The following is a 20,103-nucleotide window of genomic DNA, read 5'->3' as shown; positions in this document are numbered from 1 at the left end:
AAATTATGAAATAATTTTTGTTCTTTATTCAAATTTACGAGTTATAGATTCTAATAATAAAGCAAAGGTACCGTTTTGTCGACTTTAGGGCCAGTTTTGGACACTAAAAAAATTCAAATAAAATAATTTTTAAAATACGTAATGACAATTAATTTTTTCATTGCAACAGGACATTTTTTTATTCTTTTCCATTAATTAAAATAAAGTATCGAAGTCTAAAAAAAGAGCAGTGGCTACAAATGGTACTTCTACCCCATTATTAATAATAATAAACTGTCCGGTATTTATGTTTTCAATAAAAATGATTTGGGTCAAGATTTTAGTTTTTATTTTTTTAATTATTTGAATTCAAATAAATAATTAAAATAATTAATACGGACATATTTAAATTATGAGTGTCACCTCAGATTTAAAATTTTCTTTTTAAAGAATTATAGTCCATTAAAATTTTAATTACTAATAAGAATTCCAATAAAATAAAATAAATAAATAATTAAAATAAAATTAACATCAATAAATCTTTGGCTACAAAAAAACTAAATACCAATAAATTTAAAAATTTTTTTCAAATAATCTAATAAAGAAAAAAAATTAATAATAATAATAATAATATATGTAAGTACTTCATACAGTTATAAAATTTAAGTCCATCAACACTATATATTTTTATCTTTTCTTTTCATCTCACCTTCAATATACATATATATATTTATATATATATAGTATATATTAATACTTGTAACATCCTTTACACCTGCATAGGTAATCTCCTTGCGTTCTAGTTAAGTCTGATTGGTCCAGACAACATAAATTCCATTCGATGGACCCAAGTGACCCTAATATGAGTCGATGCCTATTCAACGAATGCCGCTATCCCCCAGACACAAATAAATATATACATTTATCCATATGTATAATACACAATCGACAAAAAAAATTTTATATATACATATATAACTCATGCATTCCGTCAGAACCCTTGTTTCGTAGTTTTAAAAAACTCTCAGCCCCACAGACTGATTTATTAACTTGTAAAGTAATAATAAAAACATTGCGGTATCTTTTATGAAAAAAAAAAAAAAAAGAATAATAAATTCAGTATTAAAAAATAAATATTGTATTTTTTATTATTAAGTAGTGTGAGATATCTTATAAATAAATCTATAAACGACAAAGTCGTTTAGTGCGTCATACATGTAGAATAATCGTATTCCAATAGATCGATTAATTATAAATTAATCAATTATTTATACAAAACATAAGTAGAAACAGTAGTTAAGTTAAATAACATTATCATTTAATTTTAACTATTTATTCAATGAATAAATAAAATTTATTATTTTTTTTAAGTAAAATAATCAAGTCCTTTTTTTTTTTTTAAATAAATAACAAGTCTTAAACTTGATTATTTTTTTTCTTCCGTACTGGCATTTAATTTTAATCATATTTAGTTATAAAAATAATTAATATTATTATTTATTTAAATTCTAAAAGTCGATTGTTAATTTTTAATTAATAAAATAATTTTATTTTCTTGAATTTTAATTATTTAATTTGTTGTTTCAGCAGGTGACGTAGGCGTGCGATAAATGCCAGTGAATATAATTGACTGACTAGGTTTTTCATAAATGAGGTAGACGAAGGGATGATTGGCGTTAAAAATCGCTGGTTCAGTTGGTCTACTTGAACGGAAAGTGAATATTGCTGTAGCACCAGCAGCAGTAGTACCTTCTTCATTAACTTCTATTTTAGCCCGATGTACAGCATCGCCAAGATGTAAATTGTCTTGAGTATTTTCCAAAAATCCACGTAGATCAGCTCTCCCCGGTTCCATGAGTTCTTCAGCACCCAAAGAACGCAGCAATGATGACACAGGTAATTCTTTTTCGACACTGAATCGTGGCAATGACAATTCAACTTCACGTTCAAGCATTCCACGGTCCAAAATTTCATGTAACTCTTCTATACCACGATCAGTGCTGGTCATTCTTTCTATAAGCTGTTGAATACCGTCTCTATTTATTCCAACAGTTTCACCAGGTACTTGTCTGAACCCACGACGGGCTTTAGTTGTTACAAATGGAGGCAAAAAAATGTACATCGATATTTCATCGCCTTTGTACGGCAATTCAATAACGTGAGCACCCAATTCTTCAGATACCACTGAAACATTAAAAATTATTAGACAATCAATTGATTAATTAATTAATTTATTTATTTATTAACAACTTACTGTAATTAAAAGTCGATTTTTGTTTCATGTAAGTGACTATTGAATTTTTCGATCCATAGAAAATATCTTTTTTATTATTCGCGGCATCAAAACGACGTCCCCATAAGCCTTTGAAATAGACCGCGTTTGTCAGGACAAGATCCGTTGTCTCGTCAATGGCATCCGGTGATAAAAGATCCTGAATATGTCCCTTAGTGATGTTGCTGACCCACCCATTTATGCGGTTACGAACTTCACCGGGATTCGAACGGAAGTCGACTTTTTCTAATTCGTCTTGAAAGAGACTCAGCATACAATCACGGATTTTTTTACTATCACTTATCCATAAACGATTTGCTGTTTTGAATTCGTAATTTGTTGATACATTTCCCTGCAAGTTAATTTATTATTTATTTATTTATTAAGTTATCAATTGATTAATAAGTTAATTAAATTATTTAATTTAATTACCGATAGAGCAGCAAATTCTTTAAGAGATTTTTCTAAAGCATAAGATCTTTGGACGTCAACTTTAGATAATGAGTCAGGAATTCTCAATGCCTTTTTTAGTGATTCCTCTGTAGTACCACGTGCACCGAAGTATGCAAGAACAAGCGCTTCGTGTAGACTATGAGGACTGAAGAAAAGGTTATCTTTAGATTCTAATAATGCCGCTTGTTTCAAAGCCTCCAGTGTGAAATTAAGTTTTCCATTTATCAGCAATTTGTTTGCATTCTGATTGCTTATTGCCGGATTGTCATTGCCAGTTAAACATTGGCCTGCAATACTTTGTGACAGTCCAATAGTCAAGAGCAACGTGAATAATCCCTGTAACATAATATTATTTATTTTATTTTATTTCATTTTAATTTTCAATCCCAACGCAAGTAGGTCGAATGACGACATACATAAAAAAAAAGATTTATTGACGTAAATTTTTTGATGCTTCAAGAAAATTTTTACGCGCCTTTTTGATTTTAGAGAGCTTCTTAAACCCAAAATTTCGTGTAAAATTTTGTCATTTTGAAATTAGTAGCGCGATATTTTTTTACAAGTAAGATTTTAAATAAAAAAAAAATATTAGAATAATTTATTAAAATAAGAAATAAGCAATACCATAGTTTACTTCTAACATTATAAATATAATAGATTTAGACTACAGCTAGGTGAGCTCATTATCTACCAGATTTTTTTTTCAATTTCAAGATTCAAAAGATCAAATAATTTATTTTTAAAAACTTGAAAGCTTTTATTTATAGCAGCAATTGGTAATTCTTTTCATTAATGAATGCTTATATCGCATCAATAATTTCAAAAGGTCTTACATATAATTTTATACGCCCTTTAGACTTTAGAGAGCTCCCTAAAACCAAAAGATAATTTTTGTACCATTACCAATAGTTTTGTGGATTTATTTCAAATTTTAAAATTTTAAAAAAATTTTGAAAGCAAAATAATACGCGTTGTTGGTTTTCAAATTTTTGACTTGAAAATAAGTCAAGACGATTGGTAATGAAAAAAAAATGATGTCCTTTGGAATTAGTAACGCGATAGATAATTGAGAAAAACTTCAGAAAACTTTATACAAAAAAAAAAAAAAACTATAAAAAAGTAATTTAAAATTATTTAAAAATGGTAATATGGACACAGCCAAGGTCTACGGTCTGTCTCAAGTCTTTTTATGGTGTCTCCTCGGCCGTGCCTTATTAATATTCTTGCCTACAGTATTAATTCAAGCTTTTGCAATAGATAAATTAGATAATAAAAATATTTAAAAGCCGAGTTGTTTTTTAAAATTTAATTTGGTCATTTCTAAAAATATCTAAGACTTGAACCTAAGACTGGTTTTTTTAAACTCAGCGTTAAGCAAACAAATAATAAAAAAAGTTTATGGTCAGATCAGGCACCAAACGGTAAAAAATAATAATAAAAATAAAAAAAAGGCTTTCTCGAATGGTTGATATGTGGAGAAAGCGACTTATGATTCGGACATGCATAGAACTCGAATTGAGAACATCACCCACGGCCGACCATTTATTTCGAAATCTACTGCTCTCTTTTTTTTCCCAGTATTTTTTCAAAGTCCAATTGGGTCAAGTTTTTTAAACGATAGTCTTTAAAACTTTTGATGGTTTTATTTCTTCCTGATTGTTTTTATTTTTATTGCCGCTTGGTTTTGTTATATATATTTATGAGCCAGATAAACAAATAAAGATAAACGTTTTATGGCGATAAAAATAATAATTATGATATGATAGTCAGTTGACCGGGTGAAAGTAACGATTAAATAAATGGTGTAAAAAAGTGAAAGCCATACCGGGTTTTTTAAATTTATATCTTTATAATATAATAGATCCGGGATGACGTTTATCCAAAATTTATTCACCTTGAAATTGGTATTTACAATATTTACTTTTTTTTTACTTTATCCTACTGAATATAATAGATAATTAATTTATTGCGTGTTAATAATGCCCATAGAAATTACTAATTACTTGTAATTTTAAATTCATTATTTTTTTTTTTTTTTGGTATATAAATTTATATTTACGATAAAAATTAACGCTCTAGTGATCAGTGATAATGAAAACGAGTTACGGAAAACATGAAATTTAAATTACGTTTAATATTTTTCATGTCTAACGAAACAGGAAGTATTTTATTATAATTTTTTTTTTTTTTCATAAATTGACCTAAAAAAAATTAAACATTTTTTTTTATAAAATAAAGTATTGAATTGAAAAAACGAATGGGTAAAGTGGAGTTTATACTTACTCGTGATTTAGCCATCGATAAATAAAATTATTTATGAATAATATGTTTATTGTTAATACAAATAATAAAAATCTAATGATCTTGAGCAAAAATAAGAGTGTATTTGGCCAATGGCAAAGTCAAACTGAACAAATGCCGGAGAAATCTCATCGTCTGGTTTTACCATCTCCCCACTTTTCTTTCTTTCCCCTTCAATTTCAATACAACATTTTATAAAATACGTATGTAAGTATATATTTATCTATATCCTTTTTGTAAATATATACCGATATAATAACAATCATTTTTTTTTCATTCTCACGTACATATATATAAAAAGTAAATAAAAAAAAAACATCCGTATGTATAATTTATTTATCGTTGACCGATGAGTCAACTACCCGAGAATTTCAGCTTAAACTTTTTTTAAAATTAAATATTTAATCTTCAATATTCGGTACTGATATCTAAGAATAACTTAAGTACATCCGGTAAATAATTTACATTTTTTTTAAAATTCAAATTTAAATTTAATTTTTCAAAATTTAATTCAAACTGAACTTGATTGAATTTTTTCTCTCAAAATAAATTTTATACTAATATTTATTTTAAATTACAAATAAACGACTTGAATAATTAAAAATATAAAAATAAAAAAAATGCACATACTGATATTCAAATTATATAAATATGCATTTTTTTAATTTTATTCAATTTGAATTTAATTAACTTATTTCAAAATTTAAAAAATTCACAATTGTCAGCTACATTCTCACCCATATATTTATCATATATATTCTTTATATATTAACAGAAAAAAAAAATGTAGAAATGGAGTAAAAAAAATAAATATATACTAAATATTTACATTACATCCGCGCGATTTAAAAATCAGTCACGTGATTTTAAATTGAATGCCGGGAATTCCCAGTTAGAATTACGACTGATCACGATAACTTATTTCCAGCATTAAAATTAAAAAAAAAAAAAACTAAACAATACTACAAAATATATTTATATAAATATCAAAATAAAATTAATCAGAAATAAAATGAATGATAAGCGACAGATAAAAAATCAAGCAATAAATAAATTCACTCATAAATATATCAATTGACATGAAGATTTAACTTGCATTGATAAATCAAAGGTCGTTAAGTACAAGGCCATTTAAAATATATTCATTAATTATTAAATATTCAAATCAAGAGTAAGTATATATATATATATATATTATCTATTATTAATAATCATAAATACCTCAAGCTTCATGTTTTATTTTTATCAAACAAATGAATCACTTTAATTAGTCACTATAAAGAAAACGTCACAATAAATAAATTTAATACCGTACACAGTTACAATAGTAATTAAAATCAATAGTATGTAGAATATAGTCTATAATAATAAATAATAAATATAAGCACGATAAGAAAAAATATATAATAATAAAATCCGCGTTGTTTTTCAATTGAATGTACAAAGTTAACTGCCGAAGAATATGTTGTTGCGCGCAGCTTTATATGCTGAGTATTCACCATGTGTAGTTTGTATCGTCTTTTTATATTATGTACATATATAATATATGAATGTATGTATGTATGGATTTAAATGAATAAGCGACTCATTCTACTACTAAATTTATGTCCAGAGTATTCACCCATACATTTACTTACTAGTTGTTTTAACACTTTTACGATATTCGTAAGTGTGTTACTCTCATGTACCATATTAACATCATTATCATCATCATTCATTTCATCTCATCTTATCTCATCTCGAGACTGAGACAAGGGAAAATCCCAATGAAATTATGTATCATTATTTAATCTCTATCCATGACCGACTAGATTTATTTATTATTTCCTTATATTTATTTTTTTATCTCTTCAATATTTTTTATTCTTTTATTTAAAACAATTGTACGTCAGTCATAATGTAATGGAAATAATTAATAATAATAAGAATGAATTATTGATAAAAGTAAATGATTAATAATATTTGTGATAAATTATTAAAATACTACGGGATTTTCCCACTCGAAAATCAAATGGTCATTTTATTTCAGGCACTTTACTTTTACAGTCAAGGTTTTCTCATACGTAAATATATAAAATAAAAAATGATCTTTTTTAAATTTCGCGTGGGTTATTCCACGTGTCGAAAGTTAATGTACTCACTAAATAAATATATATCTACATATATATGTATATGTACATTTTTTTTTATGGTTTATTTATTTTATTTATAAAAAATACTGATCTATATAAATGCCTATAAAAATTATTTAAATACTTGAAATTATTATTTTATAGATAAAAATTATTTTTAAGGGGGAAAGGGGTCTGAGAAACTAAAAAAAAGAGGCTATTTTTTTTAGTCTACCTTCTGTATTAAAATTCTTAAAATTTCTGACATTATTAAGCATCATTTCAAGAATATTCTGCTGAATTTCCATAAAAAAATATTGAAAAATAAGCCAGTGGTAGTGGGGAGAGACGAGTCACCTCAAAAAAGAATCTCCATGCTGTAGGCAAGATAACTCATAATGGCTTCATTGGAAATCGAGAAACCAAAAAAAATTCTTTGGGACATGAATTTGTCTTAAATTTGAACGAAAGTTTTTTGTTTTCAATAACTACTTATTTTTTAATGAAACAGAAGGAACAATTTTTGGTAAAAATCAGAATTTTTTTATTGCACCTTTACCAAAAATTCAAAAATGAATATTTTGTTTATTTCTTCGTTTAAATTTAAGATAACCTCATGTGCTAAAAAAATTTTTTTGATTTTAGATGAAGCAGTCATGAGTTATCCTGTCTACGGCATGAAAACTTTTTTTTCAAGGAGACTCGTCTCTCCCCACTACCACTGGCTTATTTTTCAATTTTTTTTATAAAAATTTAGCAGAATATTCTTGCAATGATACTTAATAATGTCACAAATTTTAGGAATTTCAGTAACTGAAATACTCTGAAAAAAAAAAAAAAAAACATCCTCTTTTTTTTGTATCTCAGACCCCTTTTCCCCTTTAAACCCTGTTTGGAAAATGATATATATTTAAAACGATTCAAAATTTTTAACTCTTGTGAGAAGTAACATTCAAAGGATGTAACATTATAAATTTTAATAATTAATAATTGTAATTTCTAAGTATTAAATTTTTTTCTAAGTATCACAATAAGTTGTTTGTTAAAAAATAAAGTTATTGTTCTTTTTGAAATTGTTGATATTTTTCTAGAAAATAAATAAAAATAAAACCGGACATTAACTATTTTATTACTTGTTGGCGTAATTTTTTTACGCTATAGCAATTTCGCGGTTATTGGTCGCATAATTGCGACATTGCATCAATCGGTGACAAGACTGTTATTTTTATTTTCAGCGCACAATACTAATTTTTTTCTTTTTTTGCATAATTTTATTGTATTCAATACTGATATTAACATAAATATTGAGCCGAGTACTGCAAAATATCCGGCATAAACAACAAACTGAAATAAAAATAAAAATTAATAACAACAATTAAAAAATAATATTCAATAATAATTATTAATCATCAATATTAAACTTACCTGAGTTCTAATGTCCAGTTTTAGAACTTTTCCACTAGTAACAATATACGTCAGCAAACTTTGAAATGCCAGTCCTAGAAAAACATTAATACCAAAAACAAGACCAAAACTATCTTCAGATATTCTGCTCGCTACTTCGAAGCTGAAAGAATTTCAAATATTTATATTAGTCATTTTTTTTATCAGGTAATTTTTCTAACTGAAAATTAATAAAACCTCGCAACGGTGACAAGAGAGTGATAGACGACACCAAAAGCGATATAAACAGCGTATTGCAGTATAATGTTATAACTCCATGATGTTATGAATAAAAATATTGCCATTATTATTGAAAATACACATAAAATAACATCTCCGAGAGCTAACCAGTTAAGTTTTAATTTTCCAACTCCATAAACTGCTACTCCACCTTAAAATAAATAAAATAAATTTAAATGCGGAAATAAAAAGTCATTTTTAATTTAAACAAATATTTTTTTTTAACGTTTACTAGCTATAGAATTTTTATACCATGGAATTTAACTAAAAAATATTTATTATTATTAGAGACGCGATGTAAACGAGGATTGTTGTATTCAAATAAAATTATTAATTTTTTAAGGAGAACCACTAGTGTGAATTTTTGAAAAATTGATTTACTTTTTTCTTTTTTTTCATACTTCGATAGTCTATACCTTAAAAAATAACATACTACTTCTAGTGCATATCCTGAATAGTTTTTTTGAGTTACAGTCGTCTGAAGAGCAGCCGCTTATCGGTTCTCGAAAATACATTTTTCAAAATCGCTGCAGCTATAACTCGAAGACAAATCATCTGATCGATTTGATTTGAATTACAGTTTGTTGGCAGATTGTAAATAACTTGTTGAATTTTGAATTTTTTGGTCCAAAAATTTTATCTTGTATTCGTTATATATCTACCAATATATCCTTAAAACAGTAAATCATTTCATGCAGTAGTTTTTTTAAAAAAAATTCACAAAAATCATCCTTTTTTTTCGGCGGTCACACTAGTGGTCTCCCTTAATGTCATTTAATTTGAGATAAAAAAAAATATTTAATTTTGTACTAATTTTTGTTACTTACCAGGGATTGTAAAAATAAAAATCAATAAACTTAAAAAAAATTTTTAATTCCCCTTGACTTTCTATTAAAATAACAATTCAACTAATTTAAAATATAATCTGAACACTGAGAAGTTTAGAAATGCTTAGAACTTTTTGATAAAAATATTTTTTTTAAATCGGTTCAAAAATTAAAAAAAACATTTATATTTTTTTTTTTTTATCTAAACTTTCCATAAAATAATGTCGTATAAAAATAATAAAAAGTATTTTAATAAATACTTAAAACTTATCAATAAATATTTTACCATCTTGATATAATTTTAATCTCCGACAGTATTTTTGGTAATCTAATATCTTAATTATTTCAAAAAAAAATTTATTTACTTAATAAAAAAATATATAAGAGACTCGTCAGAAATGAATGTGATTACATTTATACGAGATTATATTTCTTGTTTATCTTTAAAATATTTGTAAATGAAGCACTGACTCATGTTACAATTAATTATAACCAGATGTTATTGTCATTAGATCTGAATTAATAAACAAAAGTACAATAAAGGTTTACCAATAATTGTATAAAGAGCTTCAACAGCTCCGTTATAAATCGTTTCATTTTCTTTAATAGACGTTTGCCAAATAGGCTGGGCATATGACAGTACTTGTAAATAACCGCAGCTAGCAGCAGCCCACCAAAATGACCATTTAATTATATACAAATTTGTAAATGCCTTCACAAAATCTTTCCACAATAAATAATAAGCCCTCTGTACTTTTTTATACAAAGATAAATTTATATATTTTTTATCATCAATAATTACTTGAGTCGATGATCCCTCAAGTTCATTTGGTTCTTTACGATGAAAATAAACCGACTGGCCAACTGATGGCAAAAATAATGACCAAATTGTTGCAACTACTTGGCCTGTAATAAAATTAATATAAAAAATAGAGATAAATATTTTACGAAATAAATATTTAATTATTTAACTGCAAACTCCATAATAATTTTATGGCATACTAATGACTGGAGTTTTTACTTTAGTTTAATTTAATTATTTTTTACCAGCAAGAGTGAGGTAGTTGAGTTGATGATAATCCAGCCACTTAAACGCTACTATCAATTGAGCCACGGCTCCAGTAATGAATCTACCAAATAATAGAGCTGATCTAGTGTAACTGGAAACAGATTGATAGTGTTGTTTATCAACTTTAGCATAAATGTATGTGTAGTATGCAACTTCTGCTGATATGTAGAATCCGTAAAAAAATTCAACAAATTGCAATGCTGCTATTGATCTGCCTAATATTAGACCAGTGAATGTTATTACTCCTGACAGGCCACATAATATTATCACTGGTTTATATCTCAGAAAATCGGTTAATAAAAATACAATTATTAGAGTTGCAAAATTGCTGTAAGTTGCTATTGGATAAATTTCTTCTGTTACCTGGAGGAAATAAAAGTTTTTAGTTTTGAATTAAAATTTTTAAATCTTATTCAAGATAAAAGATCTAGTACTCGATCACTCATTTATATATATATATATATATATATATAGTAAAATTTAAATATACGAACACATGAGTGATCGGGTACTGGGTCGCTTACTTCATAATTAATTCTTGCAGAAATGAAATAAGTAATTGAAAAATTTTGTTTTTAAGAAATTTAATAAAAATATTTAAATGAATGAGTGTGAATGTAACTGACTATTGGGAATTTAAAAGATTTAGAATAAATAAATAAAATGTAAGTAGAATAAAAACTAATTAATGAGTATTTAGATAAATAAAAAGTCATTTCGCGCATTTTTTTAAATTTCATTATTTAAATTTTTTTATTTATTCATTCAAAATTTATCAGTTTCTTATATCTGCTACATTCACACTCATATAAATGGAAATAGCAGATACCTGACAATTGTTTAAATTTATATGAAATTAATTAAAAAAAAGCGGGCAATTGTCTGCTACAAAAATTTAAATTTATGAATTTATTAAATAAAATTTTATAAATTTAATTCATAAAATATTAATAAGTTATTTAATTTAATTAATAAACTTACTTGTACACTTGTAAAATTTTTTGGCGGGTGAGTTAAATATTCAAATATGAATGGTTCATTTGGACGAAATTCTTTTACAAACCCAAAAACACATAAAATTTGTGAAATTCTTATCCAATTCATTTTAATATCATTTCTTTAAATTATCATCACTAAGTAATACTTCAATTATTTATTTATATAAATATCACTTATTTATTTACTGTCATAAACATTTTCATTGATGAATTTATTATTTTAATAATAATATGCCTTTTTTTATTATCGAAAATTTAAACTAACACATTTTCCGGCAAACATTTACGTAATAATGAGGTTAATTTAAATATATGAAAATAAATAAATGAATATGAATAGACGTCTTGATGAATAATTTTGATTGCAAAAATACTTAAGTTTTTTTAAATATACACGTGATACTGTCAGCTGAAGAAATGAAAGTGATTGACTGAAATTTCTTGGTGCAGTGATAAGAAAACCTGGAACATGAGTGAGTATATATATTCTTATCAGTTATTGTAGTTTATAGTTTGCAATGCCATCTGGGATTCTAGTTCTTGTTTTAAAAGGTAATTATTTTTTTTTAATTAAATAAACATAAAAATATTACATTTTTTATAACGGCAATCGCAATCTACATCAGTACTTATGATTAAAATTTTTTTTCATTAATTTTATTTGAAAAACTTATATATAGTAAGTAAAATAAAATTTAAAGAAAATGCGTATAAATATTTTTTAGTTTTTCATGTGCAATTTTATAAGTATGAATGCAGCAGACGACAATCAATAAATTTTAGATAAAATAAATAAATTAAAAATCGCAGATGTTCAAAATTGATTTATTTTTTATAGAGAAAAAAAAAGAAAAAGTATTGAGCAAAATAATTATTTAGTGTAATGTATTTATTAAATTATTATATAATATAAGAATACATAATTTATACATATATATATATATATTTTTTTTACACATATTTATTAATAATAAATAAAATAATATTTATACATTTTATAAATTTAATTAACGTCATAAAATAAAATATAACATAAATGTATAAATACTTTTTATTTTATATTTTATTATAATAGTTTGTAAAAAGTGTATTCCAAATGTGCGCCTTTTTTTATAGACAATAGTGCGGTTGTACTTAAAACTAGAATTGTCAATCCACTGTGATTTTTTTCTTCAATTAACAATGGTAATAAATATAAGAATGAGAAATTAGGATGTTGTTGATAAATTTATTATCATTTACTAGATTGACAATTTATGTTTTGTGTTCAATGCAAGATGTCAATAAAACCCGGTGATGTCAACTTAATAAATTGTGATAATTTTTATAAAATCGTTGTCAAAATTTTATTGTAAAATTTTCAAATTATTTTTTTTTAGTTACTTTGAATATTTTGAAGACAATTTGGTGGTTCAGTCAAATTGATATTAAATAATATTAAGAAAGAAAAAAAAATAATAATCTCATTAGACTTTTGGCTTAAAATTTTTTGTATTAATTAGGTAACATAGTTTTGAAGAACAAACTTTTTTAATTAATTAATTTGACACTTGTTAATTATAAATTAAATATATATAACTTTTACATATTTACATTAGTCAATAAGAAGCGTTTATTTATATATTAATTATATTATATGATAATTAATTAATTTATTTAGTTATTTTATTTAAATTAATAAACATGAACACATACTTTATTAATAAATATATAATGAAATATTAACATATTTTAGTTTTATTTAGAAATCAGATATTTATAAATATTCGTTGCTATAAGTATGCCCTTTATTAATAATCTTAATTTTTTAAAAATTTAATTTAAATCTCATTAAATTTTTTAACAAAACTATGAATTGAAAAGCCATCAGGAGATGTTGATTATTTTAATTTAAAAAAGTTAATGGTTATTAGTATTTTATTTTTAATAAATAGTCGATGATTTTTTAAAATGGACTTGTGCTGTTGTAGATTATCAGCATAAATGACTAATGTATGTAACAAACGAGTTGATAATCTCTTTTTTATGTTTATATATATATTTATAATATATATTAATAGAAATATTTATATAAATTTTTAAATTCAAAGCCTTCTCATTGTAATAATAATGCAGCATTATGCTAAATAATTTTAAATATTCAATGGATTAGAACCATAAAAATATTCAAAAATAAATATGAGGTAGAAATTTTCTTTTTATAAGACAAATAATAAAAAAATCTTATAAGGTAAGAGACCCAGTTTCCGATCAGGGAACTAGTACTCGATCACCCATGCACTTGTATATTTATATTTACTAAATTTTACTAAATATATATATATACAATTGCATGGAGAGATCGAGTACTAGTTCCCTGATCGGGTACTAGGTCTTTTACTGTAATACAAGTTTATTTTTCATCCTCAAATACTTAAACAATTCCAAATGATAATGATTAATTTACTTTGATAAAAAAAAATAAAAGTTTGACATGCGCGCGCATTTAAATAATTATGAGATTTAACTAATTTGTAAATAATAATTAAAATAAAAAAAAAATTCGACTTTTCTATCCTAAACTTTAAATAAATTAAATATCTGTGTGTCTTGTCGTATAACAAGAACGTCAGTGGACAAGAATAATCTACATAATGTACAAGAAATAAAATATATAAATGGATTTGTAATAAACTCAATCGAGTAATGTGCGCCAGTAGCTTAATAGCTTTAAAATAAAAAGCAAATTGTTTTGTTGGTTGTCACTGTACGTTGTGTGTGTACAGACAAAGAGTATGTTAATAAGCGTAATTGATCGTTACCAGTGTTTTTAAAATAAAAATCAGTCGTGTTGGTTGACAATAAACAAAACTATTCATCTGACATAGAGAGCTTCCTCTTGTTCTAGCGCTTTCTGTTGTCGATATTTGCTAACTAGGCTTCAATGCATTCGTTTAATTAAATAGTTTTTATTATTTAAAATTAGAAAATCTACTAATTTAGTAAATGTTGCAGCTCAAGTAATATAAAATTTATAAATTGACATTTCTATCTTTTGTTTTTCTACCTGAGTATTAGCGTTGTATGATCAGGTATCTGTTTCATTTTTCAGACGTCGGCGTGCGAAGTCTTCGAATACTAGGTCGTCATCCCCCGCATTGTCATCGCTAGATATAAATATAACTAATTAATAAATGAATTAAAAAATTTTAGTGCTTATATCGTTCTTACGTATCCAACTGAATAAGATTAGTGTCATTTGTAACTTCGCCATTCTCCGGACGATTCGTAGGACTTGGTTTAGCTGTCGAAGGTGCTGGTGTCTCTTCTTCGGGCTTTGGATGCATTAAAATAAACGGCAATTCCGCCTTTACTTCACTACAAAACAAACTACAATGGTAATAATAATAATAATATTAAATCTATTTGTATTTGTTTTTATATTATATCATTAATAATAAATTTATTTGTAAATTTAAATTAATCGCGACTCACCCTCCCAATGCTCCGAGGTACAATTTAACTTTAACTTTGTACTGCACGATGATTCCAAGATTTTCACGCTGCGAATTATCAACGATACTGTAAAAATAAATGTCAAATATTACTTTACTTTTGTTTATAAATAATATCATTTATTTACAGTTACTTGTTATACTGATAATAAGCATGCCGTGCATTTTTTAGAGGATAGTGAAAGAGTTTGAGGAAAAAATTAATGTTAAGGAGTAATAAAAATAATGATAATAATAATAACAAATAGATGCGACAATAAAGTGAGAAAACAAAGCAATTGTACGTGTCAAGCCATAAATAGCATCATATAATTCAGCTTTGAGGTAAAAAATAATAAAAGTGCTTGATATGTTAATAAAAAAGGCGAGAATTTAAAAACTCAACGAGTTACATTTACAATTTAATTAAATGTCAATAACTTTTTAAAGTTAATAAATCGACAATTAGACGTCTCTATTTTACTGAAATCTACATGATTGTTTTTGGTTTTTTTTTTTTTTTCTATTGACTATTCAAATCCATCAGATCTTTAAATATTTTTCTATTGTTTATTTTTATCTATCTACTCTTTGGCATTTCAGCCTTCAAAGCGGCTCGGAAAAATACCTCGACTATTTAAATTACTTTTTTGGAGTGTCTATTGGAACTTATTCATTAAATCAAAGGGTAATTGCGTTTCTATAGTATGTAATTAATTAATTAAATAATTGAATGAAACAATAAAAATGGTACTAAGATAATAGCACGTAAATACGGCATACCTAATCACATTTTCCTTTTGATTGACTGTAATAAAATATAGTATTTACCCGAACACAAGGTTTAAATAACTAAACAATACCATAAACAATGCAACACTTATATAAAATTATTAAGCTTGCAAAAGAATAAAATTTTATTGCAAAGCTGATTTTTTGTTTGATTGATAGACAGAGGTAGAGAGTTTCAAAAGCAGTGCAAGAGGGTTGACAGCACCTCTGATTATCCTGCACGAATGAGCATTGCGTAAGTACATAAAGATGTATAGATATAGTCATAGAGAATTGCAGCTCATAACATGTTTTTTATATTGATGATTGATCTTACAGTGTACTGGATGCTAAATTAGTGTCCTCGTGCTTCAGTTGACCGTCGACTGCTAGGGCCCATCTATGTCTGTTGTTGGCAAGAAGTGGCGTCAGAGTAAACACTTTGCTCAGAGTAAAGCCCGGTCCAACTGTACATCCTTGTCTAAAATCATTATCGTCAATATTGAAGAAGTAACTCTGTTGTAATAATGATTGATTGTCGATTGAATAAAAAAAAAGTCGTCAAGCGCAGACGGCAAATCAACGGTATCAGAGGGTCAATTATCTTGAGAAGATTCACGGGTAATTTTACGATGAACCGTGGGATCCAGTTCTAGTTTGTTATATAAAGCCAGTTACTGTATATCTATAGTTATGTTAAACCCAGTCTAGACTTTGTAAATTTATATTCCCATTTTTCTCGGCTTATTTTTATTTTTTTACCCGAAAAACTTTGAATTGTATTTGTGATAAAATTATTCAGTAAATAAAATTGAATTATACTGGGTAATGTATTGTGTCGTAAATAAAGAGATTGTTAATAATAATAATGATAATAAAAATAGTATTGAGGGTTGAATAATTGAATAAATGGAGAAACGGCCAGTTTGGAGTTTCCACTCTCCCGGTGTTATTCGATTATTGGCCAATACTCGAGCGCTCACATGGTACTAGATGCGAGATTGGTGTCCTCGTGCTTAAGTTGCCCATCTAGGGCGAGACCTCGTTTGTCCTTGTTGTCGGCAAGAGTTGGTTTTAGAGAGAATACCTTGCTCAAGGTGAATCCTAGCGCTACTCCTATACTGCCAGGTGCAATCATTTAATACATATATTTTTTTTACATCTACTTTATCAGCATTATTATCATCCTCATTTTTATTTCTAAATTTACCATCACAAATTACTTAATATACTGTACATTATCAAACAATTAAATCTTCTGCATATTAATAACAAAATAAAAAAAATTAAAAATAATCTAACTGGCATAAAAACGCCCGCTATCACGTAGTTATACCGAGTAAATAAAAATACTCTAGATTATTTTATCAGTATGGAGGTGTGAGAACTAAAAGTTTTCCCGTTTAAAGTTTTAATAGAAGCTATAAAAAAAAATTCAATATACTCACTCGCTCTCGGTTTCAGCGACCGTGCACTTGTAGTGTGCTGTTGCAAACACACATATATCAGCAATCTGCTTCACTGACACGTTTATTTTTTTGACCGTTCGGTTGCTATTGTTGGCTATGTGGACATTTACCGCAATATTTTCCCCGTGATGGTAGAGCTCTTTGTCCAGTGATACTTCCAGATAGAGTTTGTTTGGGGAAAATAAAAACCTTCTGCTGACTTCCACTGACGGCTGTTCGCCCTGCTGCGATGGTGCATACATTATTTTTCTAATAGCCAGTCTTACGGAATCCCTAGAAGAGAAAAATACCATATCAATAAATCACCACATCAAAAATATCATAAATCTAATATCCGTTGGGGATTCTATCAAAAAATAAATTACTTTTCGTGTGGCTTGTCATCCTGTGAGTCAGCAACATACACTTTCAACTCGTAATCAATCCCACAGGGTTTGCCTTCATCACCAGGAGCCGGTTGCAGTGTCACCGAGGCGGGACAATGCGGTGGTAATTCAAAATAAAATGGATACGTATTGCTACCTAATTTATTAACCAATTTTTCTTGCAACTGCGTCAATTGTCGCGGTGGATTTCCAGTAACCGGATAAATTTGTTCAGCTGCTAAATAAAGATCCTTCCTGTTGGATAATCCAAGCACCTCAAGATCTTCTCTTCCATATCTAAAAGCTGCCAATACATGTCCGAAGACTTTGCGGTCTTTTACGTAATCCGTATCAATCACAACTACACCATCTGTAAACATAACAAGAGATTTAATATTAATTGATTACGAGCCATCGTTATAAATGAGCTGGACACTCTTAAATTGCGTAATGCGTTGGCATATTGATACAATTAAGCTCCGTAATGACCTTGCTCAGTCAAAGACAAAACTCTCACGTTAATTATTATTTGAGCGGCTAAAAAACAATAAGCATATTATGCAACTTTTTTTTGGCTGGTAATTATCTCAATTTAAAGCAGAGAACATCCAAAGGACTGCGACAATTATCGGCGTATTTTTAATTAATTTTTTAAACTATTTAATTTATTTATCAATTGATCATAACGATCGCTCAAGCTCAGACTGCCGGATTAAATCTTACGAACTCTATTTGTCAGCGTTAAATATTTATCAAACTAAATAATATAACTATTTTTGTTTTCCTGCTAATGTTTAATGAATTAAAAGGGCTGAGTTGCGATAGCCGTAGATTGATTAATGCTCTATTGGTTAATTAATCATTGGTTTAATAAAAAATACAACAAAGTATTGATACAAAGCGTTTAAAATATTTATCTCACATAAAATAAACTCTGAAGACTAAATATATCAATAAAATAAATATTTATAATATTTATCTAGCCTCTTATTAAATTATTTCAGGCGATTTAAATTCGTTTTAAATTATTTTAACTCACCAATAGGATCGACGTGTGTCATATGATCAACAAAATCACGTTTACCCAAGTAAACTTTTATTTTACGATTAAGACTAGATTTTTTGAATACTCTAGTTGCTTGCCGTCTACTGGCACTATCCGCAGGATCCATCGCCAGATATCCTGTTGATTGCAATTGTCACTAGTGACTTATTGTCGTCTTCCTGAAAAATTTAAAAATACAAAATCTAATAACTGATATAATAATTTTAGTTAACAGTAAAAAAAAAATAAATAACTGCCCAAGTTTTGTAAATTAAACAGATTGCAGTTTGTTGTTGATGAGTTTTTCAACAACTAGACCCAGTTGCACATGTATGTACTCAATAAACCTACATACAAAACTATAAAGTGACGTATATAATAAGAAGTAGGGGATTTTTACGCCTCATTCTGCTGTAGGAATTCAATTACTCCAACGTCATGCATCCTCACTTTGAATATGTTGCTAACATAACATATATGTATGTATATATATATAATATATATATAGGTAAATGTTTATAAAGTGAACTAAAAAGGCGCGGAAGTACGCAATTTAACTTTTATACTCACGAGAAAATAATTTTTAAAAATAATTTTATAAAAAAAATTTTTTTTAAATTTAAACACCCGCGGTTCTATTTATATCTTTTAACATCATATCTCTTTCAACTGATGTATTATTTAAATAAATAACAACTTTGTACTCGAGTAAAACTGTTATTACTTTCATGAATTAATTGAATTATTGGCGGGAAGAAAACTAATTGTTTTTCAATATCGCTCAAGTCGAAGTCCCTAATTATTGGTAACTAATTAAAATCTATAATATAATGAAATATTTTTATCAAAGTAGATATTGTAGTGATGAACAATAACATATTTTAAAGCATTTGAATATTTTTTAAAAATAACTTACGGCAATTTTGATTATTAATTGAAGACCAGATGAATCTTTAGTACTTGACAGTTGTAGCTGCGTTCCAGTAAATGTTTATTTATTAAAAGGATAATAATGAATAAAATATATAAGTATAAGACTAAGAGCACCCAGGCGTGTGTCCAGTGCGTGTCCAGCACTTGACTGGAGATGGCAGCAGTAACAACATTCTGTGTGGGTGTAGGAATGTTGAACGATTATTTAAGACTTCATGCTAAAGCATGAAACATGAACGTGTCATGTAAACATTACATGGTAATCGATTAATTAATTTTTAATGAAAATTATTATTATTAATATTTTAAATTTACATTAATGAGTGTGAATGTAGCAGACATCAGACAAATTTA

General features: G+C 26.7%; 3 protein-coding genes across 6 annotated transcripts; all 3 read right to left on the bottom strand.

Moving 5' to 3' along the window:
* Positions 1-1,101: 1,101 nt before the first annotated feature.
* LOC103568154 (serine protease inhibitor 88Ea) lies at positions 1,102-6,435 on the bottom strand. Of its 2 annotated transcripts, none has more exons than XM_008544878.3 (4): positions 6,227-6,435; positions 2,684-3,040; positions 2,234-2,603; positions 1,102-2,163 (listed from the first exon to the last, which is right to left on the bottom strand). In XM_008544878.3, the coding sequence occupies exons 1-4, from the start codon at positions 6,236-6,238 to the stop codon at positions 1,550-1,552; spliced, it is 1,353 nt and encodes a 450-aa protein (XP_008543100.1). In that variant the 5' UTR covers positions 6,239-6,435; the 3' UTR covers positions 1,102-1,549. The 2 variants fall into 2 exon arrangements, with proteins under 2 accessions (XP_008543100.1, XP_008543098.1); XM_008544876.3 differs by lacking the exon at positions 6,227-6,435 and adding an exon at positions 4,988-5,124.
* A 137-nt stretch (positions 6,436-6,572) lies between these two features.
* On the bottom strand, positions 6,573-12,165 carry LOC103568342 (thiamine transporter 2). The gene is made up of 6 exons (XM_014440932.2): positions 11,677-12,165; positions 10,674-11,058; positions 10,176-10,532; positions 8,758-8,950; positions 8,542-8,683; positions 6,573-8,460 (listed from the first exon to the last, which is right to left on the bottom strand). Exons 1-6 carry the CDS (start codon positions 11,797-11,799, stop codon positions 8,317-8,319), a joined length of 1,344 nt encoding a protein of 447 aa, XP_014296418.1. The 5' UTR covers positions 11,800-12,165; the 3' UTR covers positions 6,573-8,316.
* Positions 12,166-13,544: 1,379 nt separating this feature from the next.
* LOC103568157 (beta-arrestin-2) lies at positions 13,545-19,959 on the bottom strand. Of its 3 annotated transcripts, none has more exons than XM_008544885.3 (8): positions 19,733-19,959; positions 18,811-18,995; positions 17,772-18,141; positions 17,386-17,679; positions 16,275-16,418; positions 15,168-15,254; positions 14,904-15,050; positions 13,545-14,839 (listed from the first exon to the last, which is right to left on the bottom strand). In XM_008544885.3, exons 2-8 carry the CDS (start codon positions 18,941-18,943, stop codon positions 14,761-14,763), a joined length of 1,254 nt encoding a protein of 417 aa, XP_008543107.1. In that variant the 5' UTR covers positions 18,944-18,995; positions 19,733-19,959; the 3' UTR covers positions 13,545-14,760. The 3 variants fall into 3 exon arrangements, with proteins under 3 accessions (XP_008543107.1, XP_008543104.1, XP_008543105.1); XM_008544882.2 differs by having other exon boundaries at positions 14,904-15,062; positions 19,733-19,953; XM_008544883.2 differs by lacking the exon at positions 19,733-19,959 and adding an exon at positions 19,074-19,218 and having other exon boundaries at positions 14,904-15,062.
* Positions 19,960-20,103: the final 144 nt, after the last annotated feature.

The sequence above is a fragment of the Microplitis demolitor genome, chromosome 4, assembly GCF_026212275.2.
Source record: "Microplitis demolitor isolate Queensland-Clemson2020A chromosome 4, iyMicDemo2.1a, whole genome shotgun sequence".
Classification (NCBI taxonomy): Eukaryota; Metazoa; Arthropoda; class Insecta; order Hymenoptera; family Braconidae; genus Microplitis; species Microplitis demolitor.
This window is presented reverse-complemented; position numbering and strand designations above follow the sequence as displayed.